General features: G+C 44.9%; 1 protein-coding gene across 1 annotated transcript in view; it reads right to left on the reverse strand.

Moving 5' to 3' along the window:
* cdh11 (cadherin 11, type 2, OB-cadherin (osteoblast)) overlaps positions 1–25,306 on the reverse strand; it is a 46,777-nt gene that overhangs the window by 12,633 nt on the left and 8,838 nt on the right. The window contains exons 2-5 of the mRNA XM_047041799.1: positions 3,601–4,060; positions 2,431–2,725; positions 1,309–1,428; positions 184–351 (exon numbers count right to left, since the gene is read on the reverse strand). Of these exons, the coding sequence (XP_046897755.1) occupies positions 184–351; positions 1,309–1,428; positions 2,431–2,725; positions 3,601–3,852 (835 nt within the window). The 5' untranslated portion in view covers positions 3,853–4,060. The remainder of the gene's footprint in view (positions 1–183; positions 352–1,308; positions 1,429–2,430; positions 2,726–3,600; positions 4,061–25,306) is intronic.

Genomic DNA, 25,306 nt, shown 5'->3' on the forward strand with positions numbered 1-25,306 from the left:
GGTGAAAGTCAAAGATAAAGCGAGAGAGCGAGAGAGAGGGAGAGAGGGAGAGAGAGATAGAGAGAGAGAGAAAAAAAAAAGAAGCGAGAGGGAGTAAGGGGGGCCATGCCATCAAACCTGACATGTAAGGAAGAGACAACAGAGAGTAAGTAAAAGAGGGAGAAGGCAGGAAGACTGACTCACTTTGGGGGAACTTGGGTGGGTTATCGTTCACATCTGTCAGGGTGATTTTGACCTCGGTGGTCCCTGACAGTCCCCCCATGTGACCCCCCATGTCTTTGGCCTGGATGACCACATCGTACTCCTGACGTGCCTCGCGGTCCATGTTAGGCAGAGCAGTTCTGATTATACCTGCAGGAAAAAAAGCCATCCATTACAGGAAACATCACAAGATGTCCCTAATGTATACAAACAGACTGGGTTTCCTTTGTATACGTCCTGAGCCATCTATTACTAGTGAGAGAAAAAAATTATACTGTTACGACATTGTCCATTGATGAACAGATAAACTTGAAATTACATAAATTCGTGCCGTTATTAACATTTTCAGGCCAACATACACGCCCAGAGGGGGAAGCAAGGCATGAGGGGACATCAAGCCCATGTGGAAACCCACAGTGACAGATGCCATGTCGCTGTCCATCAACGCACCAGCTAATTAACCACATTTAGAGAGAGGGGAGTCCGGGGGAGGGGGGTGGCATGCTAACACCAAGCTAGCACTGATCAGAAAAAAAAACATCCAAGCTTGTGAACATGTGAAGTGCTTGTTCTCTGCTCCCTCTCTCCTTCTCGTTTTGAATCCTTGATTCCCACCCCTCTTTTTCTGAAAGCTAACTGGCAGTGTTAGCATCGCATGAGAATATGACAAGGAGAGTGGTTCTCCTGTGATATTTAGCTGCGCTTGTGCATGAAACGCAGATAAGCTCAAAACAAATTAGAAATGTAAGCATTGGACAGGATCCAGTCAAATATCCAGCTTTGGTTAGGATTTTCTCTCTCTCCTACTGAGTCTCTCAATCTCTCTCCTCCCGTTCTCTCTGTTTTCTCTTTGGCTGTCGATGCTCGGGTTCCCATGATGCACTGTGTTGAACCAGGATATTGCCTCTGATCTGGCGGTGAGTCACGTCTGCTTGGCAGAGGCCAGGTACACACAGACTCTGCCTTGGACATATGCCATGGCACTGCAGGGCTGGCCCACACTAAACCTCCCTAGCAGCACTGCAGCCCAGAACACAGGGAAGGCCACCGTGGGTAGATAGACCGAGATACGTGGTTATTGATTAGTCCTATTCTCGTGTCACTTACCGGTCTGAGGTTCCACTGAGAAGTAGGGCTGCCCCTGAAGGATGCTGTACACCAGCCTGGCACTGTTGCCATAGGTGGGGTCATCGGCGTCTGTGGCTGTCACCTGCATCACAGACGTACCTGGGGGAGGAGGAAGAGAGACATGAGCCAGATGCCGAGACAAGATGTGACAAGAGATCTCAAGATTCCACATTCAGATTTAGCAATACCAGTTCTCCAAAATATTTTTTATATCGTATTTTATATTGACTTTTAGTTTGAACTGATCCTATAGTCCAGCAGTGTCTACAGTAGCTATATTCTGCTCTGAGTATTTTTCTAGTCTAACCTTCAATTCATAATGAGTAGCATGTTCAGTTAAGGTCATCTTCCTGAAGCAACCTGCAGATAACCCAACTATGTATGCAAATTAGAGAAAGCCTAGCTAGTTCACCACACTGTCACAGAGGAACCAGGCCTCGTGGGCCATGGTCTCTGAGTGCATTAGGGTCCAGTCTGGACTAGTATCTAGGCAGAAGCACTATTCAGGCTGTCAGTCGGTGAAATCTCAGGATAACAGATCGTCACTGTCTGGGCAGCATTAAGGATGATGTATTACAGTGTTGCACAACACTCAAAAAAAGACACACACACAAGTAAACAAACAACCACACATACAACACACACACAGACACACACACACACACACATTCGGCAACGCAAAAAAAAAAGAAGTAAAGCAACAACAACAGAAGTAGCATTAGCAAGACAGCAACACTTCCGCCTAGACTCCTGAGAGTCAGATATCTGTCATTTTGAATAATTCATGGGGAACAAGCTCACACTTTACCTCAATCAATAGCATGAGCAGTTCCCATGATCACTCAAAAATATGACTCTTCTGAAGTACTGAAGAGAACAGCAATGACTAATTCGAATGGAAATCAATAGCTTCAACTTTACTATTGCTGGCGAGAGGAAATGAGGGTTTTCATCATTCAGGGTCGCTGTGGTCATTGATCAGTTCCACCGAGGAACCAATTCACAGATGAGGACGGGCTTGGAAAGATACGGACACTTAGCTAACTGATGCTAAACATCAGACGGCATAGCGAACCCAGCCCTTTCCTGCCCTGCACTCACCGACGTTCGACATCTCAGGCACCCTGGCGTAGTAGGGTCCGTGGAGGAACTCTGGGGGGTTGTCGTTGATGTCCTGGACCTTGACGATGAACTCGGAGGGGGGCTCCAGGGGCTTGTTGGTGTCGCGATCCACAGCCTGGGCCGTCAGAGTGTACTGGGCTTGCTCTTCCCGATCCAGGGTCTTGGTGGCGTGAATGTTGCCTGTCTTGTCATCGATGACAAAAATGGTGCCTGCTCCTTCGCCTGAGAGGATGTATTTGATGTTGCCTTTCCCCGAGTCCACGTCCGAGTGGAGCTGGAAGCACAAGGACACAAAGGTGATTCACGTGTTCATTGATCGATTCGGTTTGATAGGTTGTCCTCATTTTGGATTGGAAGATAGATGATATGATATACTGTCCTGCAGGTTGCAGTGCTATAATATTGCACACTTTTTATGAGATACTGTTGAGGGAAACATGCGCAGCATAGAAAAGGTTGTTTGCTGATTAATATCATCACTCATATGGTGACCTTTAGAGTGTGATAAAAATGGCCATCTTGACCCAGGTTTTTTTCCAGGCCAATAATAAGAACATGAGCCAATCTGGACAAATTAGGCAAGTTCTGGTCCCTATTGATAATCATAATTTCTGTGGTCCTGTGAAATGCCCTGTTCCCTGATGTCAGTGTCTTTGGGAGGAATCTTTGTTATTAAAAGGGAAATCCAATTTATAACATTTAATCAAGAGGGTCACTGATTGCTTTCGTGTAACAAATGGAGGATATATGAGGGACTGGTAGTAATGAAAAGTCTGCGACTTTGGACTTAGCGGTCAATTGAGTTGGAAGAGAACAAAGATAGAGTTATCGAGGAATGGAAGACAGAAGGAAGAGAGGGAAACTGGAAGAGGAGAGGCTGAGAGCAGAGACGATAGGCGGAGGGGAGAGGGGGGAGGAGAGGAAAAGAGAGGGGGAGAGGGGAGAGTGGGAGAGAGAGGGGGATTTAGAATTAGCAAAAGTTGGGAGAGAAGGGTAGTGAGAAAGGCCCTACAGGGATAGTTTCAGCATCAATCAGTCAACGATCAATTTACCTGTCTTTAATTCTAATCCCTTAATGGGGATAGCATTGCATGTATCGAAAACAGTTTCACTTAACCAAACATAGTGGCAAACAAAACATGTCCTTACCCTGCCTACGAGTACGGGGTCAGGTCCAGTGTACTCTTCAATTACAAAAAACTGGTTCCACACCCAGCCTCTCTTGGAGCGGTGAAGCACCTGGCCCTCCTTGCCCCTCTCTCTGTGTCTGTGGAGCGACAGTCTCCGCCTGTGGCTGTGCTCGCGTTCCCGGGGGGCGGAGCTCGCTTCAGTGGCGAAGCTGCACAGCAGCGCCCCGCCCAGGCACAACAGGAACACCCGCAGTCCCTGTCCCTCCCACATCCTGCTGACTGACCAACTGGCACTCTTCACTCTTCCTCTTCCAAGTGGAGTCCCCTGGAGAGGATCCTGGGTTCTTTACTTTGCTTGCTCGTTCACTCACGTGTCCGTTCTTGGACCCCAAATCCTCAGCACCAGATGATTTGGTTTCTGTTGTCACTCATCACAACCTCCTTCTCTTGTTCTCTCTTCCTTCCACTCCAAATAACTCCTGAAACCAACAGAAAAGAGACACATTGTTAATCCCAGACAACAACAGCAAAATTGTGGGGAGTCGTTAACAGGACGATGTCATGACACGACACATGTTTTGATTCAGTTTAATTTTGACTCTTAGTCCTACAAACTGAAAATTTGTTTCAGACCATCTGCATAATGTTCTAATTAATTGGCAGGGTCTGTAAACTCATTAGAGTTTATTAAATTAGACTTCAACCCAATGGTTGTTCTCCATTTAAAGAGCTTCCTATTTAGTGTGTCATGATAGTCCATTACAGACGAACATAGAGAAACAGCTCAACAGGACCACGGGACTACAATTCAAGATGAAGTCTTCAGCCTATCCCCTTTCAATGCTGGCCCAATCCAGAGAGATAGGTTAGCAGGTCTGATCACCTGGTAATGATGTGACAGTACAAATCCCACAATTAACCAGATGATGAGGTGTTGCTGGCAGTTGTGTGATTGGCTTTCATCACTTCCTGCTTGGTCGGCCATGGACAGACAGGGGAACAAATAGGCCTTGGGGGGATTTTCTCATCCACTGAGCCGCTAACAACCTTCAGCTTCCACTAGCCCCCCAAAACCACCACCCCGATTAAGCTTTAACACATCCTGGGTAAGGGCCCATCTCTCTGTCTGCCTGTCTTCTATCTCTATATATTGCTCTTTCACTCTCTCTCTCGGTCTTAGCGTCTCTCTCCCTCAGAAACCATCTAAACACCCATCCAGCTTGGGGGGAGGGGGGGGAGAGAAGACGGTGGGTGGGATTGAGAGAGAAAAAATAAAACTAATCCTGAGCTTGTGTGTGAGAGCTCATAAATAAGGGCCAAATAAAGTGCATCCAGCAGTGAAGTAGAGGAATGGGTGCTCTAACTCTGAACGGGCCTCCCTCCTGTCAGCGCCCATAATGAACGGCTGATAGCGCTTCATGCTTCCAACTGTCTAGGTTGTAAATTGGCAGTCCACTTGCGGGGAAAAGAAGACATTTCATGCTTTTTCTCACGTATTGACTGGGCAGCAAAATGTCAAGCAAGCGTTAGCACTCACTTCTGGGATGCGCAGCATGGAAAGGATTCCATTTCTTCCAAGCAGGCATGAAAATGGCCAATAAAGATGTAAATGTTGGATGGTAATACCAACGGCAAAATGTAAACTATTATTTGGGTATGTGATTACTTGGCCGTTTAACAGGTGTGTAAAATGGTGTTTAAGTCCCGCTGCATCCCTGTCATCCCAATCTCATCGCTCAGTCATCTCCAGGCACGTCCAGTTTGGAGTACCATCCCACGTTAACATGTATGCTCATACAGCAACCCAATACGGCTAAATAGTGCAGAGGTCATAAGAGGACAGTTTACATAGGTCCATATATGCTCTGCCTATTGATGGATTAAATAGGAAATCGGTTTGACCTTTCTATCTATTTGCCAGGCTTGGGGACCTGTACTTCTTATGAGTCCATACTTTGATTTCCAAAACGCATTTATGTGTGTCGAAGGCCAGATGCAGCTGGGATTCCAGTCCTTGATTCATAGACATCATAGACATAAAGCTTAGATTTGTTTGATGATGAAATGCCTTCCCTGACATACTGATTTCTGGGTACTTCTCTTTGATATTGCACTATAAGAATTCACCGACTTTACTTACAAGTTAACTAATACTCTTGGGGTGAAAACAAATCTGTGAAAAAGGCACAGTATTGGGGAAGGGTGTAAGAGGTAAGTGGATGTTGTGAAGATTGTGTTACCAAAACAAAATCAATGTTCTGAACAACATCAGCTTACCCCTGAATAGCCCAACCTCCTCCATACCAAGTTCAGTTGGTAAAACATTTGAAAAACTAGAAACAAGTTAACCTCAGCTTGTCAAAATAGACTAGAGCCTGTCCCAGGTACTCAGCATCAATCTAAATGTGTCTGTGTCTGGCCTCCATTCATATTAAGTGTGTTCGCTTAAGCAGACAGACTTCACCTCCAACCTCTCCAGTATTTTCTTGTACAGTGGTACAGTAATGCTGTGAGTCACAAAGCATGGTGGTGGTGGTGGGTGGACGACTATGTACTCAAGATGCATCTGTATGGAGCAACACTGAGACTGACTAAGCTGGAACAGTGTGTTAATAGCACTTACATGGAAATCGACACAGCAGAAAATCAGCCGACGAGCCATCGCTTTAAGCACTATGGCCTAAGTGGAATGTTACTGTAAAGACATCTTCTTGAATCAAACCACTACAAAAAAACGGTCAATGCTGGCTGCAAACTGTCAGATGGCTACAGATACTCAGAGGCCATACAGACATGATTAGTGGGTATAATTACTTGTGCTATTCAGAACCAACAGGTCTAAATTGTACAGTGCAATAAGGGGGCTCTATGCAAACTAGCAGAAGTCGAGGTGTGAGATATGATCAGATCTGACAGAGAGAATAAAGTAGCGCCCCTGGTCTCTTTTTCCTGGCCTGTAAAGCTTAATAGCGGCCAATGAGCTGGCACCATCCAGACAAAAGATACAGAGACATTCAGCATAGAAATATCTCTGCCCCTCTCTATATTGTTCTCTGCAGCCTCTCACACAAGGCTAGCATTCCCAGTCCAGCTTCTCAATGACAAAAAACGCATTATTAACTTTACCAAATTAGGGGTGTTATACCCACAATCCTCCCTCTTTTACAGGGGAACTCCCAAGCCAGTCTGCTTTCATTGAGTGGAGAATCCTTGCATGAGATAACTGTCACAAATAATCACAATCATCGAAAGACAGGTCATTAAGCAAGGCATCATTTCAGCAGTCGCTCATTGGAAATCAGAGAGAAATATCCTTTTAAATTATATTTTCATTCAGCAGGGCGGGGGAGGGGGGGGGGGGGGGGGGCGCACAGGGAGAACGATAGAGGGTGAGTGAGAAGGGGAGCGTGAAGCAGCCAGCTGGGCTGATGTCAGGAAAGCTCGCCTCTGCTCTCTGACGGAGGCTGGTTTGGGTTTTATCGTGCGAGGAAGACGTGTTTCCTTTAGCGCAGGTCATCAGCAGGAAGCACCGTTTGTCCCACGTGGTTATCAACAGTGATCATCTTTGAACCAAAACAGAGTCAATTGGAGCACTTTGGTCGCACCTACACTTTGTAGAACTGCAGCTTATAAATCTGCAGCTTCATCTTTCCATGTTCACGGGTCTCAGCTTCACTGATTCCATTTAAAATAAGCAGAAGTAAAAACATTGGGTCACTAAAAAAGGGGTCTTCAAAGCTTTTGATACACATACTCGTTTCTCCTCTGTCTCGCTCTCTCTCTCGCTGTCTCGCTCGTTCTCTCTCTCAAAGTCCAGTCACATACGTTTGGTTGGAACAGGTCTAGAGCAATAAAGGTGATTCATGTCTGAGTAGATTTGATGTATGCCCCTGTCTCCCAGAACCCTGTAGGCCCTGTCGACTGTTTTCTCACTGTGCAAGTGTATGTGTGTATGCGTGTTTGTCTGTATTTGTGTGTGTATGTGTGTTTTGGTGTGTGTGTTTGCGTGTGTGTGTGTGAGTGAGCATAGGTATTGTGTGACTTTACATGTTATCACAGTGAGAGAGAGAGAGAGAGAGAGAGAGAGAGAGAGAGAGAGAGAGAGAGAGAGAGAGAGAGAGAGAGAGAGAGAGAGAGAGAGAGAGAGAGAGAGAGAGAGAATAGAGAGAGTAGCTTTGGTAAAGCAATACAGATGGACTAGCAACAGCAGCCGCAGCTTTGGAATTAATTTTCAGTGTGCTGTAGCCTCTTCCTGCTTCGTGACCGGCTTTGAAGCACTTACTGAGGTGCTGGAGGAGGGTGGAAGAGGCTTTGGGTTTACTCTGCAGCTGGAGGGGATGGCAGAGACATAGACAGAGCGGATGGATTCCTGATATGTGACTGGTTCTTAGCTTTGTGTCTTAGATTTGCATTCAACGGTGCAACCAACAAAGGATGGTTTGAATTATATTTTAACCGTACTGAAAGAACATTGAGGAAAAACAAATACCAGGTTGAAGAAACACACAACTATTTCGATTGACGCGTAGTTACACTGAACTTGAACATGTTAAACGTTCCTTTGGTAGATGGGGTTAAACGTACACTTGAGCTCTGGGTAGACCACCGTGCTTTACTGTAAGTCGGAGCTTTGATGCAAAAATAAGTTGCGTTCTGAGAACTGCTTCTCTACTGCACTGCTCTGCTGTTCCACGCCTGACCTCTGGTCATTACCAGAGGCGCTGGTGCTCTATTGAGTTTCTAACACACACATACACACACATAGATCTTTGTTTGGATTGAAAAACAGATGAATAAGACCACAGCTGCAACCAGGATGGGAATAGAAGCATTTCAAGGTCAAGTGATGAAGACTTTAAGCTCGCACAGCACTCGGAGCCCTCAGTACATGCTGCTCCTCACACTGCCAGGTAATTGCTCCCCCTCTCCTGCTGAACACTGGCTCCTCTCAAATAAACAAGCTACCTTTTTCTCTTTGTGCTACATGTGTGGCGAGGCAACAACCAGCAAGACAACACAGCACACCTTGTGGCTTCTGGTTTAGATTCACTCGGTCTCATACTGAACAGCTGGAAAACTTCGACCACTTGCCCTGAGGCTAATAAAGAAATTTGACAGGAACTCAAGCGTCCGCCTTGGAGGTGTCGACATGGTGATTATCTACAAAGCGCTGATGATTTGTAAGCCTACTGTTAAGAACAGCGTGGCGTTGAATATGTGGTACATCTTTCAGAACAACATTGCAGCGCTCGGCAGGGAGTCCTCCGATCTGTAAGAGCAGATATAGGGAGGCTAAACCCTGCGGAAATGCTTATACTTGATATGGCCACATGGAGAGAGCCTTTGAAGCTGTGTGGAGAGAGAGTGGTTTTTGGTTTCTTGTTACTGCACACTGCTTCCTGTGGCCTTTTAATAGCAAAAAAAAAAAGACAAAGCGCAAGAAAGGAGAGGAGCTGGAAAAAGAGGAAAGCAAACGATTTTGCGCACTGGGCGAAACCTGACTCTTAATTGCCATTCAATTACATAGACTAATCGGTGTAGGTGTTTCACCAACAGACTGCGTCTGTCTGGCTCTCAAGCCGCTCCGCCGCAGAGCCAAGCATCTACAGGTGACTGATGCTCGCGCTCTGATCAGCCTCGGTAATGAATATGCTAATTACATCATCCATCCATTTGATGCTGCAGCCACAGGTATGGCAGGGAGGATGGGTGCACACAGCAGTAAATGCAGCTAACGGTACAAATTTCACTTCCTGTGAGTGGTGCTGCATTGGTCGAGAGAGAGAGTTAGGGCGGATGACACCACGAGGTCAGGAAGGGACGGAAGAAGAGAGAGGATGAAGGGAGGGAGAAGGAGAGAGATCGAGTATGTAGAGAAGTAGGCGGCAAGATCAGAGAAGACCCGATCTGACACCGATGATATTTACAAATGGCCCTGGGCCGAATCATTCCCTCTATATCTCTCTGTCTCTGTCTTTACACACATCTCACTCTCTTTCTGTGTCTCCCTCGCTCCCTCTTTCACGGTAACATTCTCTCGCTCCATCCATTTCCTCTCCCTCCGTCGGTCGCTCGAGGAGTGAGCTCGGCTCAGCTGAGGCCTTACACGCCCTTGGAGTTGAAAGGTTTATGACAGAGTATCACTTTACTGAGGCACACATGGCTCAGCACTATGGTTAGGTTACCTTGAACCATGTGAAGGTCAGAGTTCTGAGACACCAGAGATGGAGAGGTGGACTGAGGTGTATGGAGAGGTGGACTTGGCTAAAGCAGACTGAGAGGACATGGGAGGTGGGATGATGAGGCAGATAGAATGGGATGCATCGGTCACTCATTATGGATATGAAGACATGGGGTCATTAAGTATGTGTGTAGGTGTCTGTGTGTGTGGGGTGTTTCTTTGTGTGTCTCTGTGCGTGAGTGTGTGTGTGTGTGTGTGTGTGTGGATAAATGGGTGCTAGAGGTAGGAGATTGCCGATCCCTCTTAAGCCATTACACAGAGTCAAGTACTAATTATGACCCAGAAGGACCTAGCTCTTCCTGTTTACATACTGCTGGTCTTTAACATTATTCATCCACACACACAGGCCATTATACGGCTATTTATGTATGGAGGAGCATACCTGAGCATTCATCACACTTAGATGCTTTAGTCCAGGTCACTGACCTCAGGAATCTAGACCATATATGTTGCTTTAATATCTACAATAGAACAGATGGCATGCCATGGTAATTATTGAAATATGGTAAGAAATAATAAAAAGTATGATTGTGTCATTCACCAGCACAGTCAATGGCACAAAAAGGACAATTCACTCAATTTATTGCAATAGATTGTCGCATGGCCGTTCAAGTAACCAATTTACACCAGTTAACCAGCTGAAAAGGCAGTGAAAAGAAACAATAAAGACATTCAGACAGCAATTAACAGATAGTAATAGAAGAGAATGGAGTGAATTGGTCCATGGTGTTGGCAACTGGAATCTGGAACGGCATATATCGAAGACATTCATTAACAGTTTGAACTTCAATTTACAATATGCCAGTGAAATATCCAGCCATAAAGCCACACATATACTTTTATAAGTGAGCATTGCTCAATTGACGACAGTATAAGAACACACACCAGGATGTCATTTCCAGAAATGTGAATAACCAATGGTGTCTGAAATTAGTCAAGGTTTCTTTTTTTTCCCTTTTTTTGTCACGCTAGAAATGTAATAATTATGTCTTCAGTTATTATGTCAATGTAATTGCTAAGCCAAATATTCTGTCTGTATATCCAAGAATGTTAATGACTAGATACTTAAAAAAGAGAAAATGTATTGAAGACATCTGCATCTTCTTGGCAATTCAATCAGCCACTATAGCTCCTTGAACCATAATTAAAATGTGAGAGGTTCATAAAACCCATGTCTCAACCCTTTTGTCTGCCACTCACAGTCTCAACGTATTTTCGTCACAAAAGAGGATGTGACAGAATAGCGTTCTTTTTTAAGATACACACACAGACAGACACTTGAGCGAGTGTGGAAGTGAGCTAGAGTGCTGGGCCCGGGTTTCCAAACAAAGCCCCAAATTCCCCAACCATTTCCATTCCTGGAAATGTGGGGAGGGAGGGATTAGCTAGCTAGAGATTCAGAAAAACCCAGGATCCAACTGGGGGGGGGGGTGGGGGGACAGGAAACTGCGGTGTCTGGAATTGATTTGAGGCAAAGGGAAAATAAAATTGTTGGGATTCTTTAAGCTAGGGGACAGGAGACGAACGGCCACAGATCCGAACCACTGGTCTGGGGGAGGACACACGAGAAGGAAAGTGGAAAATGAGACACTGCTATAGACTCTGGGGCTTAGTTTAATGCTTTGTTCAAAAGCCATGGCTGGAAAATGAAGCCCAAAAATGAAAGAGTCCAGATAGACTACTAGACAGTTTACACAAAAAGTATATTTTAAGATTTGTTAGAGTATTCACACATCATTTCAACCAACTGATTTAGGTATTCTACTGAAAGTTAGATGCTAACAGAATAGCTATGACTGACAGCATCATAATACCCTATTTATGGCAAAGTGATTAGAAATCCCACATTGAGAGACTCTTTTGAATGGCTTTTTCAAAAAGTGCGTCGACTCTGGGGCAATTATTGTGATCCATTGGTTAGGCAAACAGAACATTTAGCCACTGCATAAGTTAATCAATCTGGCCCAAACCCTCTCCCGTACTGTCCACCCACCGACATCCCCACCCCACTTCCAACCCCCCCCCCCCCCCCCCCCTCCAGCATATCTGCATGGAATGCTAAGTAAGATTGGTCCTGTGACAACCAGATAGGAGACCAAAAAGTGTAATCAATGTGGAAGTGGAGGGTCAATGTTTGGCTCGATTCTCTCTGAACATAAGTGATCTAGATCTAAAGACCACTGGTGGTGGGCACTGCCCCTGTATGAATATTCCAGCCACCATCCCCTGACTATTTGGTAATAGCCATTTCCGTTAATTACATTGGCCAACAGTGATGGAGAGCAGAGTGTCCAGGATTGGCTGTGCATGCCTTAGGTCCTGTGGTTGGCTACCATAATGGTTCAGTCATGCACATGCTCGGTATGATTCAAGCTGGTAACCTGCCTTTTCTGCTGTGGGAAGAAACAAATATACTAAACTCACAATTTCATAGCCAGTGAACTGATTTTCTTCATGGGCAAGGTCAGCAGACCTGAAACAGTCTCCATGGTTGTTAAACAAACACAGAGGAAGAGAGAGAGAGAGAGAGAGAGAGAGAGAGAGAGAGAGAGAGAGAGAGAGAGAGAGAGAGAGAGAGAGAGAGAGAGAGCGAAAGAGAGAGCGAAAGAGAGAGCGAAAGAGAGTGAAAGAGAGAGTGAAAGTGAGTGAGCAAGAGAGAGAAGAGAATGAGTAATGTCAACAGGATGGGCAAAGACAAATCAAAGAGAAGGCACACAGTGAGAGACCACTTCAGTGCTTCACATTTCCTCTTGTTACCGTAACACCAAGAAAGAGACCACACCAATGCATCTTCTGAACCAAGAATTTCAAAACGAAACAATAAATAAAAAGTATACAGTGTAAGCATACATTCATCATCTACATTTGACATTAACTCATTTACGAGTGGAAGTAAGTTCATTACTTAAATGCTACCTAACTAGTCATCTGTATAGCATCTGCCCTGTTTAAATGCCCTGTGGAAAACAGCCATCCCATTTCTGTTTTAAAATAAGGTTAAAGCAACCCTAACCCTCAACAGTGCAGCCACTAGGGGCCCTTAACAAGGGAAGATGGAGGAGGGGAAACATGGTGCCAGTAGTTATCAATCTTCCTAGGTCCACGCAGTTCAAGCCAACCACCATTAATTAGCAATATCCTCTCCGTCTGGGCTTGATATGTCTATTTGTGAATAATAATCCCATACATCAACTATTCCACAGACGCAGGTTAATGACTCATATTCCAAAGTCAATTATATCCAGTTCAGGCCTGTGGGAGTCAGGAAATTACCCATCAGCCCCCTCTCTCATACGTCCCTGATTGTGAGGACTAATTGGAGACAAAATGAACGATGGTGTGTTGCGACCTGCCTCTCTAAAGATTTTCTGAAGATTGAGCACCGGCTGGGAAATTTGCTGGTTTAAAATGAGATATTGACAAAGATTTCCATCTCCATCAGGTTTCACAAAAGATTGTTTTATCAGCGCAAACCAGAGAGAGATGAAAGAGATTATTCTAGGAAAATCAAACAAACCAATAACAAAAGCAGGACACTTTTCTCCTTTGCGGTTTCTAGCAATATTTATAGGGATGCGATGTGGTGAAAATGTACTTAAAAACATTCATTCCAATAGAGTATTTCAATCATTAAACTTATAAATAAACTACAAAAAACATCACAATTATCTGTCAACATCTTCATGCACTATGCTCCAGTGTATCTGTTAGAGTATGCTATGGTTATTAGAGACATAATAAAACCGTGACAGCAGTAACCTTTGGCAGGGGTTTGTGAGGCGGACGCTGGCGATACGGTGTTATCATTAGGTCTGTCTCCAGTAGACCCGCAGCCCAGGGCAAGGTATATTCTCTGGGTCTAATCCAACATTTAATGCTGCATTACTGGAGCCCTATCTTGGCAATGGCTTTATCCCCTTCGCCTTTCTATATACTGATCTTTTTTCTGTTAGTAAAGGAAAAAGGAGGACGGGTGGGGTGGGGTGGATTGGGGGTTAGAGAACGAGTTGGTGCTTACGCCCGACAGGGGCATTCACCCTCAACACACAATCCGCCATTTCAGGAACAACACAAAAGGAGACAGAAAACGAAGTGTATCTCAAGCCCCGGCTCAATTTGACCTGATCTGCCTTGGCTTCAGTGCACATGGCTCTGATATTCAACATAAATTGTAGAAATTAATAAGATATTAATATGACAGATATCAAAGGGAAAAGGGAAATCCTCTTTTTCATTCTTCCAAGCAGAGAAATTAGATTGTTAATCCTCTGAGGCTTACATTTGTTTTCTGTATCTCTGAGTTTTGATTCCTTTGGGATTTATGAAGCATGGTAATCCCACAGGAAGTCAGTTTAGCTTCTTCTCTCCACCCCCTTCAGGCTGCTCTGGGACAACAGAGGGGACATTGCTCTGAGCTGTATCCCTCCGTATTCTGACACATGTTTGTGGGACATTTGGGTTTGATTTTGGCACACAGTCAGAATAGTAATGACTCCAGGTGGCCTGGACGCAGAGTCAATCAATGGTCTACTGAGGCGTAATATCTCAGTTTGACCTCCCTGTCCAGTCTGAATAGACATGTTGTATTGTTACAGGTTCTGAAATGTGCCTGAGTTCTGGAGTCAACTTGAAACTTAAAATGAATTGTGGTGAGGAATGTAATTACTGAAACAGAAACCATAACATGTCCAGTGAGGCTAATCTGTAGGATTCATCTGGAGAGGGAAACTAGCAGAGTGGAGTGAATACCTTGCTGTTTCCCCTCCACTACAATTTCTATTGATATGTCATTGTTGGGCCCTGGTTCTATCAAATTTCCTGCAAACAATCAATAGTACTGGTGGGCATAAAGCACATCAGTGACACAGTAAAGATCACAGAAAATCCTTTCCAACAAGGAGATGGATTTAGCAACTCCAGTCAGACCACAGATCTTTAGACAGAAGGAAGCCTGTTTATCTATTTATAGTTATGAACTAAAAACTAGCCGAAAGACAATCTGTATTCTACCATGGCAAGAGGATAATAGAGTCGTTCTGCTGCACAGCCATGAGTAAAAACTGTAATCCCCATCTGAAAACCCTACAACGTAAAGCTAAGCTAGGCTATGCTAAGCGCTTTTGTTCTAGTTCAGAGCAGAGTTGAATCCCCACCCCTCCAGCAAGATATCCTGTAACAAAAGAGGTCATCTGCATATGAAGGAGTCCAGGCCTCAATAAATGTCTGCATGGATGTGATTGATCTGGCTTTAGGAACAGGGGTCAATGGGTGAAGTTGAGAGGATGGGCCAGCTGCTGACAGTGCTGCCATTAGCATGCTAGCCCCATGGCTAGTTAGCATAGTCTTTTTGTACATCTTTTTTTTCCCTTCCATCTCCATATAGGTAGTTCAAGGATTATTGTTGTCAGTCTGACATCTGACATTAGAGCTGTCCTGGGATTGAATGATAAAGTAAGCCCATTTAGATTGTATCTGGTAAAATCCTTAACTTTTCAAGGGAATACAATATGTAGTTTAAACACTGATTACGCTCTATGTACTCAGGAAAGCCAGGTTTATAAAGTTGAATTATAGATAGGAGAGAGAGAAAGAGAGAGAGAGACAGAGAGAGAGAGAGAGAGACAGAGAGAGACAGAGAGAGACAGAGAGACAGAGAGAAAGGTGGATGAACATGCTCTGGATTAGACCGTCTGCTAAATAAAAAGAGATGCAATTCTACATGCAGTGTGAACTAACTCTGATTACTTCTGAAAAGCTATCAGGGTACAGGGTGTCACAGGCAATTTGCAGGCTTTTAGATCTCAAAACATAGAGACATGCTCTGAAGGGCTGGTTCCACCTTAAAGTCATTATTAATGTCAAATATAATGACAACACTTTTCTTTCACAGCAGCCCCAGCCTCTATTGATCCCTCCATCATGAATATGGGAGCAGACCTCTGGACTTACACATACAATCTCCACATGTAACACACATGAGAGGAACATTTCATGGCCGTCAATCACGTTATGACACTATGAGCCATGGTGTCTCATAAATTGTTAGTATGCACATAAAGTCTGCTAGTATGCATGCTATGGAAGACATATATCAGTCTGGATGCACAGAGGAGTGTTCACCATTTTATCCTGTACTAAACGGATTCAAATTCAGTAATGTCACTGCTATACAATTAAGATATTTTTTTCCTGCCTCACAACCCATCAGTGTATAACAATTATGTTGCTTTTGTTTCAGTAATACCTGGCCTTGATAGTGTACAACCTGCTTCACAACAACACTACCTGGCGGAGAGAGATTTCTACGTCCGAGATGGGGGCCAGAACAAGGTGAATCATGTTTTGTTCAGTGGATTATGTCTTACATATCCTACCACATATAGAACACCCACAGTTTCCAATAGGAGTACAACCCTGTCCCAACAGAGTCTTCAGGACGACTTCAGTACACAGCATGGTTTCATAAGCAGTATGCACAGGAATCATGCTGGATATAGCAAGCGTGCACGAGCAGCGTGCACGAGAGAAGCCATGGAGGCAGGGAGTGAGCAGGACAAGGCAGGATGATCAGCAGCAGCTTTCAGGAGAAACATGCAGGTCACAGCTGTGCGGCATCGTCTGCCAGTCAACGTTTCCATGCCTACTGCACACACACACACACACATGACCAGCACGGCACCAGCACCAGGCCGCCACGGCCAAACGTGACACAGCGATAAAACAGAAGTGCTCAGTCTGAGGCCTGACGTTTAAGAGGAAGGCCAATGTGTCACAGATGAACACAGACCCAACAGTGAGGACACACATCCTCCCACTGAGCAGCCGTCGGAGGTACAACCCTTCAATATGGTTCCCAGTTCTTACGCCTCCTCGGCAGAGGAGTAAACAGAAGTATCCCTCTATCACAGGGACATGATGACTCGCTGTCTCTAGTCGCCATCTTGATGTTTGTCATTTACAGCGTCATCTCACACATCTCACCCCCCCCCCCCCCCCCCTCATCACCCTTGAGGAGAGCTAGAGCTACAATGGTTGCTTTCTACACAGGAAATCATGTGTCTGAGACGCTCAATGGCTAACCCAAGCCATTTTGTCCATTAGGGTTCGTACAAAAGACATGCATCATGAGAAGTATCCGGAAAGGTAAATGTGTTCCAAAGTCAATATATGATCAAAGCAGCACAACAATCGGTGCCTTAAAGGAACCGTCAGTGTGAGCGCGGTGTTCCCTGGAGATATGTGCTCGCTGCGTCACTGACAGCAGCCACGTACAGACCTGATTCTTCTGAACTTCAAATAGAGAGCCAGAGAACAAACTGAATAAGTAAGCACTCGCAAACAATGGAGTGCCATTATACATAACAAGTGCAAGGGTAACAGAAAATAAATCCGAATGAATTCACCCAGCCGGATGTTATTGTCCTAATGTGAGGATTTAGAGGGTAAAAACACCCATAATTAATTGAGCTACTGGACTGCACATGCTAATGTGTAAGAGATGAATAAACACCTCTTTACATAATCTGGGCGACATGGTTGTACGAGTTTTAGGGAACAAAACAAGTTTGGATGAGATCCAGCATCCAAGGCTTGATAATGTTCTCAAACGCAAGTGTTGATGATGGTTAGAGATCATAAATAGGGTCACGAGAGAGAGAGACATTTTTGCTCAGAGAAGTTTTCACAAGCACGTCATCCTTCAACTTAAACTCATCCAAGGGTTAAACTAACCTTTCAGCCTATTTCCACTAAGCGTTTCATGAATACTTCATATTTGATTCAGCCCCACTGATAAGCACTAATCATTAGATTGTTTTAATGCTATCTATGGCAGAATCTCCTAAGTCTTTCCACAAGCCACATCCATTTCCATTCCCTGTCTTTGATAAACCCAAGAACCACATAAACTGAGAAGCTGTGATAGAAATGGGAATAACCAGTCTTGGAGCAGTAACCAAGCAGATCCTCCCAAATGTGCACAGACGCATTAAAGGAGAACATCTTCATGATAATACCCAGAGCGTCCTTCATACCTACAGTATGGTATGATGCAATACCAGCAGCCATAATGAGTCAACACTTGGATGCCTACCGCAACCAGTTTAAACGGGGTGGTCACTGGTGTGGAGGTGACTGTAGGATGCAGGGGTGAGATGCAGAGGATGCAGACGTCAGGGGGAGAAGCCTGTCCTCCAAGCAGATGACTGATCCTCCACCTGGGTTGGTATTCAGGAGCGGCGCTCTGGCTCAGCCCGCTCTTGTGGGGGATCATGTTTATGGATCAACTCGTGAATATGTATTTGTCAGATCATGAGCCTTTGTGCCATCAAACAACCTGTATTTCTCCTGATAGAGGTCAGTGACCTCTGCTGCTGACTGTCACCCTTCTCCAAACCTTAATTAAATCCCTCCACTTTTTCCCCCTTGACTGAGGTTGAGTGCTGAAGGAGATGCCACCACTGCATTGCATTAGATGACCTGCGTGAAAAGCCGCAAACGAGGGAAATTCTATCTGCTTTCAACATGCATTTAGCCGCCACAGCATTGGAGTCAGGTTCGTGTTGGATAGGCCGGCTACACCTGACTGAACAACACAGTGTTGGAGCTGGAGGGAGAAATGAACACAAACTCATTTAAAGCCCTGTTTCTGGTTTCATAAATCGGAGGATGTTTTTGTAAACACTTCAACCCGTAAGGCTGCCACCTAATGAGATTAGTTTTGTCAGATATTTTATTGTTTCTAGTTATGCACAGTACCTTTTTCAAACAGAAATTGGCTACAGTGAAAGTTGTGACAATTATCAAATGCCTCTTAAGATTTAAGATGGTTTAAGTATGTATGTGTATCGCTGCTGCTGTGCCCTGGTAGTATGGATTCTGAAATGAAAAGCAGACAATATAGCCATGCAGTGAGTACATAGTGATTAGCTGACAGATAAAGATAGAGAGTGTTGCAGGCTTGGAGGACGTTTGAAGAACTCCTTCGAAAGCCCAGATTAAAACAACAGCATGTAATGAGATAAGCCCATAGTTGGTCTGCCGTACATACTTACATACTCAGTCAGGGTAGTCAACGTAAATGTTTATTTTGCATAAAGTTTTTTGCATGAAGGCACACACACACAAACACACTCTCTTTGTATGGAGGCTGAATCTAAAAGAAACAAGAAACATCAGTCCTGGAGGATAAGCCATCTCTCCTCTAATGATAAGGAAGTGCAATTTCTCTTCTTTGCCTTTTAGGTGTTGTCATTGGTAAGTGACCTATAGTATCTCTCTCGCCCTTCTCTCGCTCCCCCCTCTCTCTCTCTCCCCTCCCCTCTCGCTTTCAGCCTCCCTCCTTCTTTCGGTCGCTCTCTTTCTCTCATTTCATTTCAAGGAGTAGTCAAAAGAGGCAGTGCCGCTGAATGGCTATCTTGATAAGAAGGGGCTGTGAGCTAGATGCACCGAGACAGCCTCCAATGAATATCAAGTGACATGAGTCAGGGAGGGAGCGGCATAGGGAGAGGCAGAGAGAAGCCGAGGAAAAAGACAGGATGAAAGGGACGGAGAGGAGCACAGAGAGCAAGAGAATGAGATGGAAACGAGGGGAGCTCGGTGGGAGGAAGGTAGACAGATAGAAAGGGGGGAAAGAAGGGGAAAAATAAAGACTGCTCTTCCATTAGAGTGGCCTTCCTCATTTAAACAGCCATTACTTCCCTACCCCCTGGATGGAGGTGAGTGTGGGGGGAGGGGGGTTGGGGGGAGGGTTGGGTGCTGACATACACCCGCTGGCACTTGCCAAATTAGAAGAGGCTGCGGCCTACCAGGGTGAATACTAAACGTGTCCACTTGGCTTTCTCTGTATGCCACTGATTCATCCCCTCCGGTTAAGACGTCCACCATTCACCCCAGCATTCATCCGCACACCTTGCAGCCCTGCTACACGGCTCGGTGGGGGGGTGGTGTGAAGGGGGGGTGGTGTGGGGGTGGCTGGATGGGTGATGTGTCGGTGGGTGAAGGCAAAGATAACTAGCACACATGAATTAAAAGATGTTCAAAAGTTAGGGGGCCAAAGGGCTCCCCGCCACCATCCTCCTCTCGTTCACCATTTTTGTCTCTCACCCTCTCTCCCTTCCATTAGTTTTTTTTCCGTCTGTCTTTCCCTCATTCCTTCTCCAGACCATAGGCTGCAGTGTAATCGTGCCCAGTCGGGAGTCATTCATCACTGCTGGCGCCCCTCCCCATCACCCACCCCACCACCCCCAACACGCCCCCATCGCTAAGGAGACGGGGGAGATGTAACTTTCACACGGCAAAGCTTCTCTCCTCTTCTCTCTGCTCTGCTAATGACTAAATCTGTCATTTTCAACATTATGAGGATTTCTATGGGTCCTTCCTACAACTCCATCATAGCTGATTTGTTCCGGTGTGGCAGATTCACTGTGAAATAAGCTACTTGCTTTCAGACTTCGTCTAACTATCTCTCTTTCTCTCTCTTTTTCTTTTGCCACAACTCCTGATTACTGTGCAGAGTACATTGTGAAATAATTCATAACGTAATGAAAATGGTCAGAGAAAGCCAACTCCTCACCATTTCAATAATGCATTGCTCAATCATTTTCATTCAAAAAGAATAGCACTCCACCTTTGAGGTACATTACATGTCCGGAATCGTATTAGTTAAATTGCAAAGAAAAGGCTTCTCTTCATGACTTGACTTGTAAAGAAAGGAAAAAAATAACATTTTACCTCATCGAGACTTATATGTGCAATGTCATGTTCAGACAAGGGAGAATCAATAAAGTGAATGGTCCTGAAACTGTTTCATTCTACAATAAATATGTCATCGACATCAGATGAGAGACCAGAGTACAAAGTCTAGCAAAAAATACACTTTACACTGCGTCTCATGAAAACACAGAGGAGAAAAAACCAAAATACATAATTCCTCTGGGAAACAGAATCAAGGAAGACATTGGCCTTAAAAAAAATAAGGGTCAGACAAATCAATTGTTCACTTATCTTTCTTTTAACATACACAGTAACTTTCAGTACATAGACTGTCTCTGTCTCACATGTACGCACACAGACATACACACATACACCAACATCCAGTTCTGCCAAGCAGTACCCTTCTTTTCATCTCATTCACAATATTCTGAGCTCACAGTATATTCAGAGCTTCATAATCTGTTATTGTTTCCATGAAAAAATGTGTGATTAATATTTATTTGAAAATGAACTGCCCATGTTGCTTATACTTTGGAGGCCAAGATGGAGCTGCACTATAAATGGTTTATGTCATAGCCCCAGTCAAGTGTCTTTACCCTGCAGCCCAATGTAATTGAAAAGGCAGTCCAGAGCAGAGTGGAGTGGGGGCAGTCTGACCGGCTGTTGGGGCATGGCGACAGGAGAGGTGGGAACACTGACCTTGAGTAGCTATGGCCAACTAGCCCCAACCCTTACGCTGTACAGCTATCAGCTGAACTCTGACCCTAGGACAGAGGTCATTATGGGAATTTCGGATGAACCTGAGAAGGCCGAGTATTCCATAACAGACGTAACACAGAGCAGCAGAAGACCAGTAGGTACACGTGTTCGTTCAGTTCCCTCGGCTAATCTCACCAGATCCTTCAACAGATCCCTGGCCTCACTGTCTAATGGCTTAGGCAGACACCAGCATTCCTGTGTCTCCCAACCTCCCTTTTTTGCTCTCTCTCCATGTCTGTCTGTCTTTATCCTTTTCTTTTTAATGTTACCATAGTATGTCCTCCCTCCATCTCCCTCACTCTCTTCATCTTTCCCTCCTTAACTTCGGTCCCTCCTTCCCTATTCCTCCCTCCCTCATTTTCTACTCCCTCTCTCTCTTTGTCTCCCTCTCTCTCTCTCTCTCTCTCTCTCTCTCTCTCTGTGTATTCCTCTCAGTCCAGTAGGGGCCCCCAGGTGCTGCTTTGCTTGCAGAGCGAAAGCTAGAGATGAATGGCCACATCTGCCTGTCTTTACTGCCACAAGGAACATCTCTCCCTTCCCTGATGCAGCCACTATCTCTCACTCTCTTTGTCTCTCTCTCTCTCTCTCTCTCTCTGTCTCTCCCTCTCTTTCTCTCTCTCTCTCTCTCTCTCTCTCTCTCTCTCTCTCTCTCTCTCTCTCTCTCTCTCTCTCTCTCTCTCTCTCTCTCTCTCTCTCTCTCTCTCTCTCTCTCACACACACACACACGCACAGACACACACAAATATGAATTCAAGTACAAACACATACAAACATACATAGTCTTGTGGGAACAAATGAGCTCAGTATGTATGCTTCAGTACGCCAGCCGCATGGTATTGGCTGTGACAGTTCAGGCGTGGCCCATCCCTTAGCTCTGTCTATGGTTACCTGCTGATGCCTGAGTCAGAGCGAAAGGTATACAACCGCCCCCAAGGACAAGGGCACGAGACACATCAGCATTTCCAACAAGCACAAATGTAACGATAAGACACACGAGTATATCCCTTCTCTCTCTCCCTCCCTCCTACTCTCCCCTTCTACCTCGCTCCCTCTCCATCTCCCTCTCACTTCCCCCTTGCACCGCCCTCCTTCTCTCTCTCATCTCATATCCCGGGCGCCCTCCTCCCCTGTTTTGAAATGCTTTATCTAACTATAAAGACAGGAATGTGTGTGTCTGTCGCTTGGTTATCTTGAGATCAGGGCACTGTATGAAGTTGAAACTTGCCAGGTCTTATTGCTCAGTATCCAAGGAAGTGGGCAAGCAGCTTGCAACAAATCAACATAAATACCAAAACGCTTTTGCTGCCATGTTGAATTGGACTGAGCGATGGCGCCATGGATCTTGCAGGAAGTAAATATACACGTTTATGTCATCAATGGGCTTTGAACTAGCGTGCCACGCCAAAAAGCACCATACTCGTTTTGTGTTGAAGTGCTGGAACCAATGCTACCACTCCTGACAACAATCCTGTGAAGCCATTTGTGAAAAGGGCTGAACAAATAAAGTTTGATTTGACTCTCTCTTGTATGCTTAGCCAAAAACTTGAAGCCACACTGCAACAGGAATGAATAACCTGCACAGTCTTGCACTGTTAAATGACAATTCACAGCAGCAGCAAATAAAATATCCAGTGCAGTTTACAGTACAGGGAAAAAAAAGTACATACATGTTGTCATAATTAGGAATACAGGGAATGATGAAATCCATCTGCAATAGCTAAATCTTATTTCACAGACCATGGCCTTAGTGGTCTAAAAACATTCTGTGCCATTAGCTGCTTTTTCAAAAGAGGCATCGGTTGTCAGGCCCAGCAACGACCATGCATCTGTCTGTACACAGGGAACAAGGTTTTCTCAGACGGTAAAGGAATAAAAAGGCATATGGTGTGATTGTCAGGAAGACAGTGCTTTGTGCTAATGGGAACAACCCTTTTGGGGCAGTGTACGAGAAACGACTCTGGTTTTACATGACAGTATGAGGAAGCTGGGCTTGTTTGCTCTGTGTGTGTACTGGTGGGAGTGTAAGAGGTAAGGAGTGGGTGGTCTTCCATGGGGGAGGAATACAGGAAACACACACACCCATACACACACACACACGTTTTACTAGAGTGTATGTGAGTGTGATGATAATGAGTGGCCTCCTGTACATGACAGTCGTCCTGTTGTAAAAAGGGTGACAGGCCTTGTCCAGCCTGCCCTCTGTTTTTGGAGGCCCCAATTACCCCACAACTACGGCAGTGGCTGTACTGATCAAAACCACAAAGCTTCCCTTCTGAATGGGAAACAACTGCTTGTCATATTGAGTACCCACCCCAGGGCCACCCACAATGTAAGTCATTTACAGAACGCATCTCTAATTACTTGATGTTACAGACTGAACAAAGGCCTTAGAGAGTTAGGAAGCCAACTGCTTCGCATCAGTTGAATTTTCATCTCAGGACATTCTACTAGTCACAATAAATGTTTCTAAAGTGAAGCGCAAAAAATGTATATATTTATATATATTTTTTCTCCCGATGAGAGAGAGCTTGTTTATATAAAACCACAACAAAGACATAAAAATCCATGGTAGCATATTTACTTAAAACCTTGGCGTCTAATCTCTAAATACCTTGAAGCGTTTTCCAACCACAGAGAGCAACGCAGTGCAACAGCTACGGAAAATACATCAGAAAACCAGGCTTTGGGACAAAGAAAAAAAAATGGCGTCCTTGCAGTAGACAGAAAGATAGAGCAGAATTGGCCTGTGGGGTCTAATAGGTGCCAATTCCCCAGCCATGAATGGGTTCACTGATGCAAAGCTAGCCTGACAGTCTGCACCAAAGCAACCAAGCAAACAATAACAGATGCAAGTCCCCCCAAAAAAATATTTCCGCTTTATACTTTTTTCTCTCTTTTCCTCTGTCTCACTCTAGCTTTCTTCCCTCTGCTCTCCTCCCTCTGTCCTCATTGCCTTTCAACACTCCATCCTACAATTCTTTACCATTAATTCACAGAGGGAAATCATGAAACACCTTGCAGAAAAAAGGGTGTGTGAGAGAGAGATAGAAAGAGAAGTAGGGAGAGAAAGAGAGGGGAGGAGGGGAGCAGCCCATGCCGGGTTAGCTAGTCAGGATGGGTCACCATTGACCAGTCTCCTTCCCACTGACCTGAATTAACAGGGTCTGGCAAAGAAGAAGCAGGGCTGGGGGGCTGAGGCCTTCTTTGTTGTTGTCTGATAAAGAGATTAGGGCACTGTGAAAAGAGCCAGGGCAGAATCTCCCGGCATCTCAGATGCTGGGATGAAAGGCCCATTGTAACACTGCTACACATCCTGGCTTCCCTGAGCACTTGACAACCAAAACAGTGGACAACAGAATTCCTGTGTCAGACAAAACGTTCCTTGTCTGCCCCACCAAAAAGGTTGATGAGCCTCATTTACAAATGTATGCCTTTGTGACCACGTAATTCTCCATTAGCAGAGCTAGTAGAGGCAGAACTAAATTAATTATTCACATATTCTCTGGTTTCTAATAGTTAACAAAAGGAATAAAACGTTCATAGCGATCACATGACTGAGTGCCCTTGAAGAAGGAAATCTTTCCAAAAGAAGCTCAGCCATCAGCAGGGAAACATGTGGTGGCAGTGTGTGTGTGTGCGTGTGTGTTCTCTCTTGTCTTTGTGCCTTGCAGTCTTTGACTGGTTTGTGTGGTTAAAATCTGCACGTCAAAAGCAGGGGAACTATTTGAGAGGGCCACCAGATGTTCCTGTGAAATCGGGTTCACATACATGCATGCAGCCTTCTCTTCTCCTCTCCCTTCCCTTTCTATTATCCCCCACTTCTATTTATTTCCTCACCATTTCCCTAAGAGGAAATGAGAACTTTAGATGTGCAGAATCAAATAAACAAATGTAATCAATGACACTCCATTTCTTATTATAATGACAAACACACATGGGGGAGGAAAAAAAAAAAAGGACGAAAGGAAACAGAAAGAGATTTGCATTCCTATTCAATTTTAATGCATCCAGG

The sequence above is a fragment of the Hypomesus transpacificus genome, chromosome 19 (assembly GCF_021917145.1).
Source record: "Hypomesus transpacificus isolate Combined female chromosome 19, fHypTra1, whole genome shotgun sequence".
NCBI classification, from domain to species: domain Eukaryota; kingdom Metazoa; phylum Chordata; class Actinopteri; order Osmeriformes; family Osmeridae; genus Hypomesus; species Hypomesus transpacificus.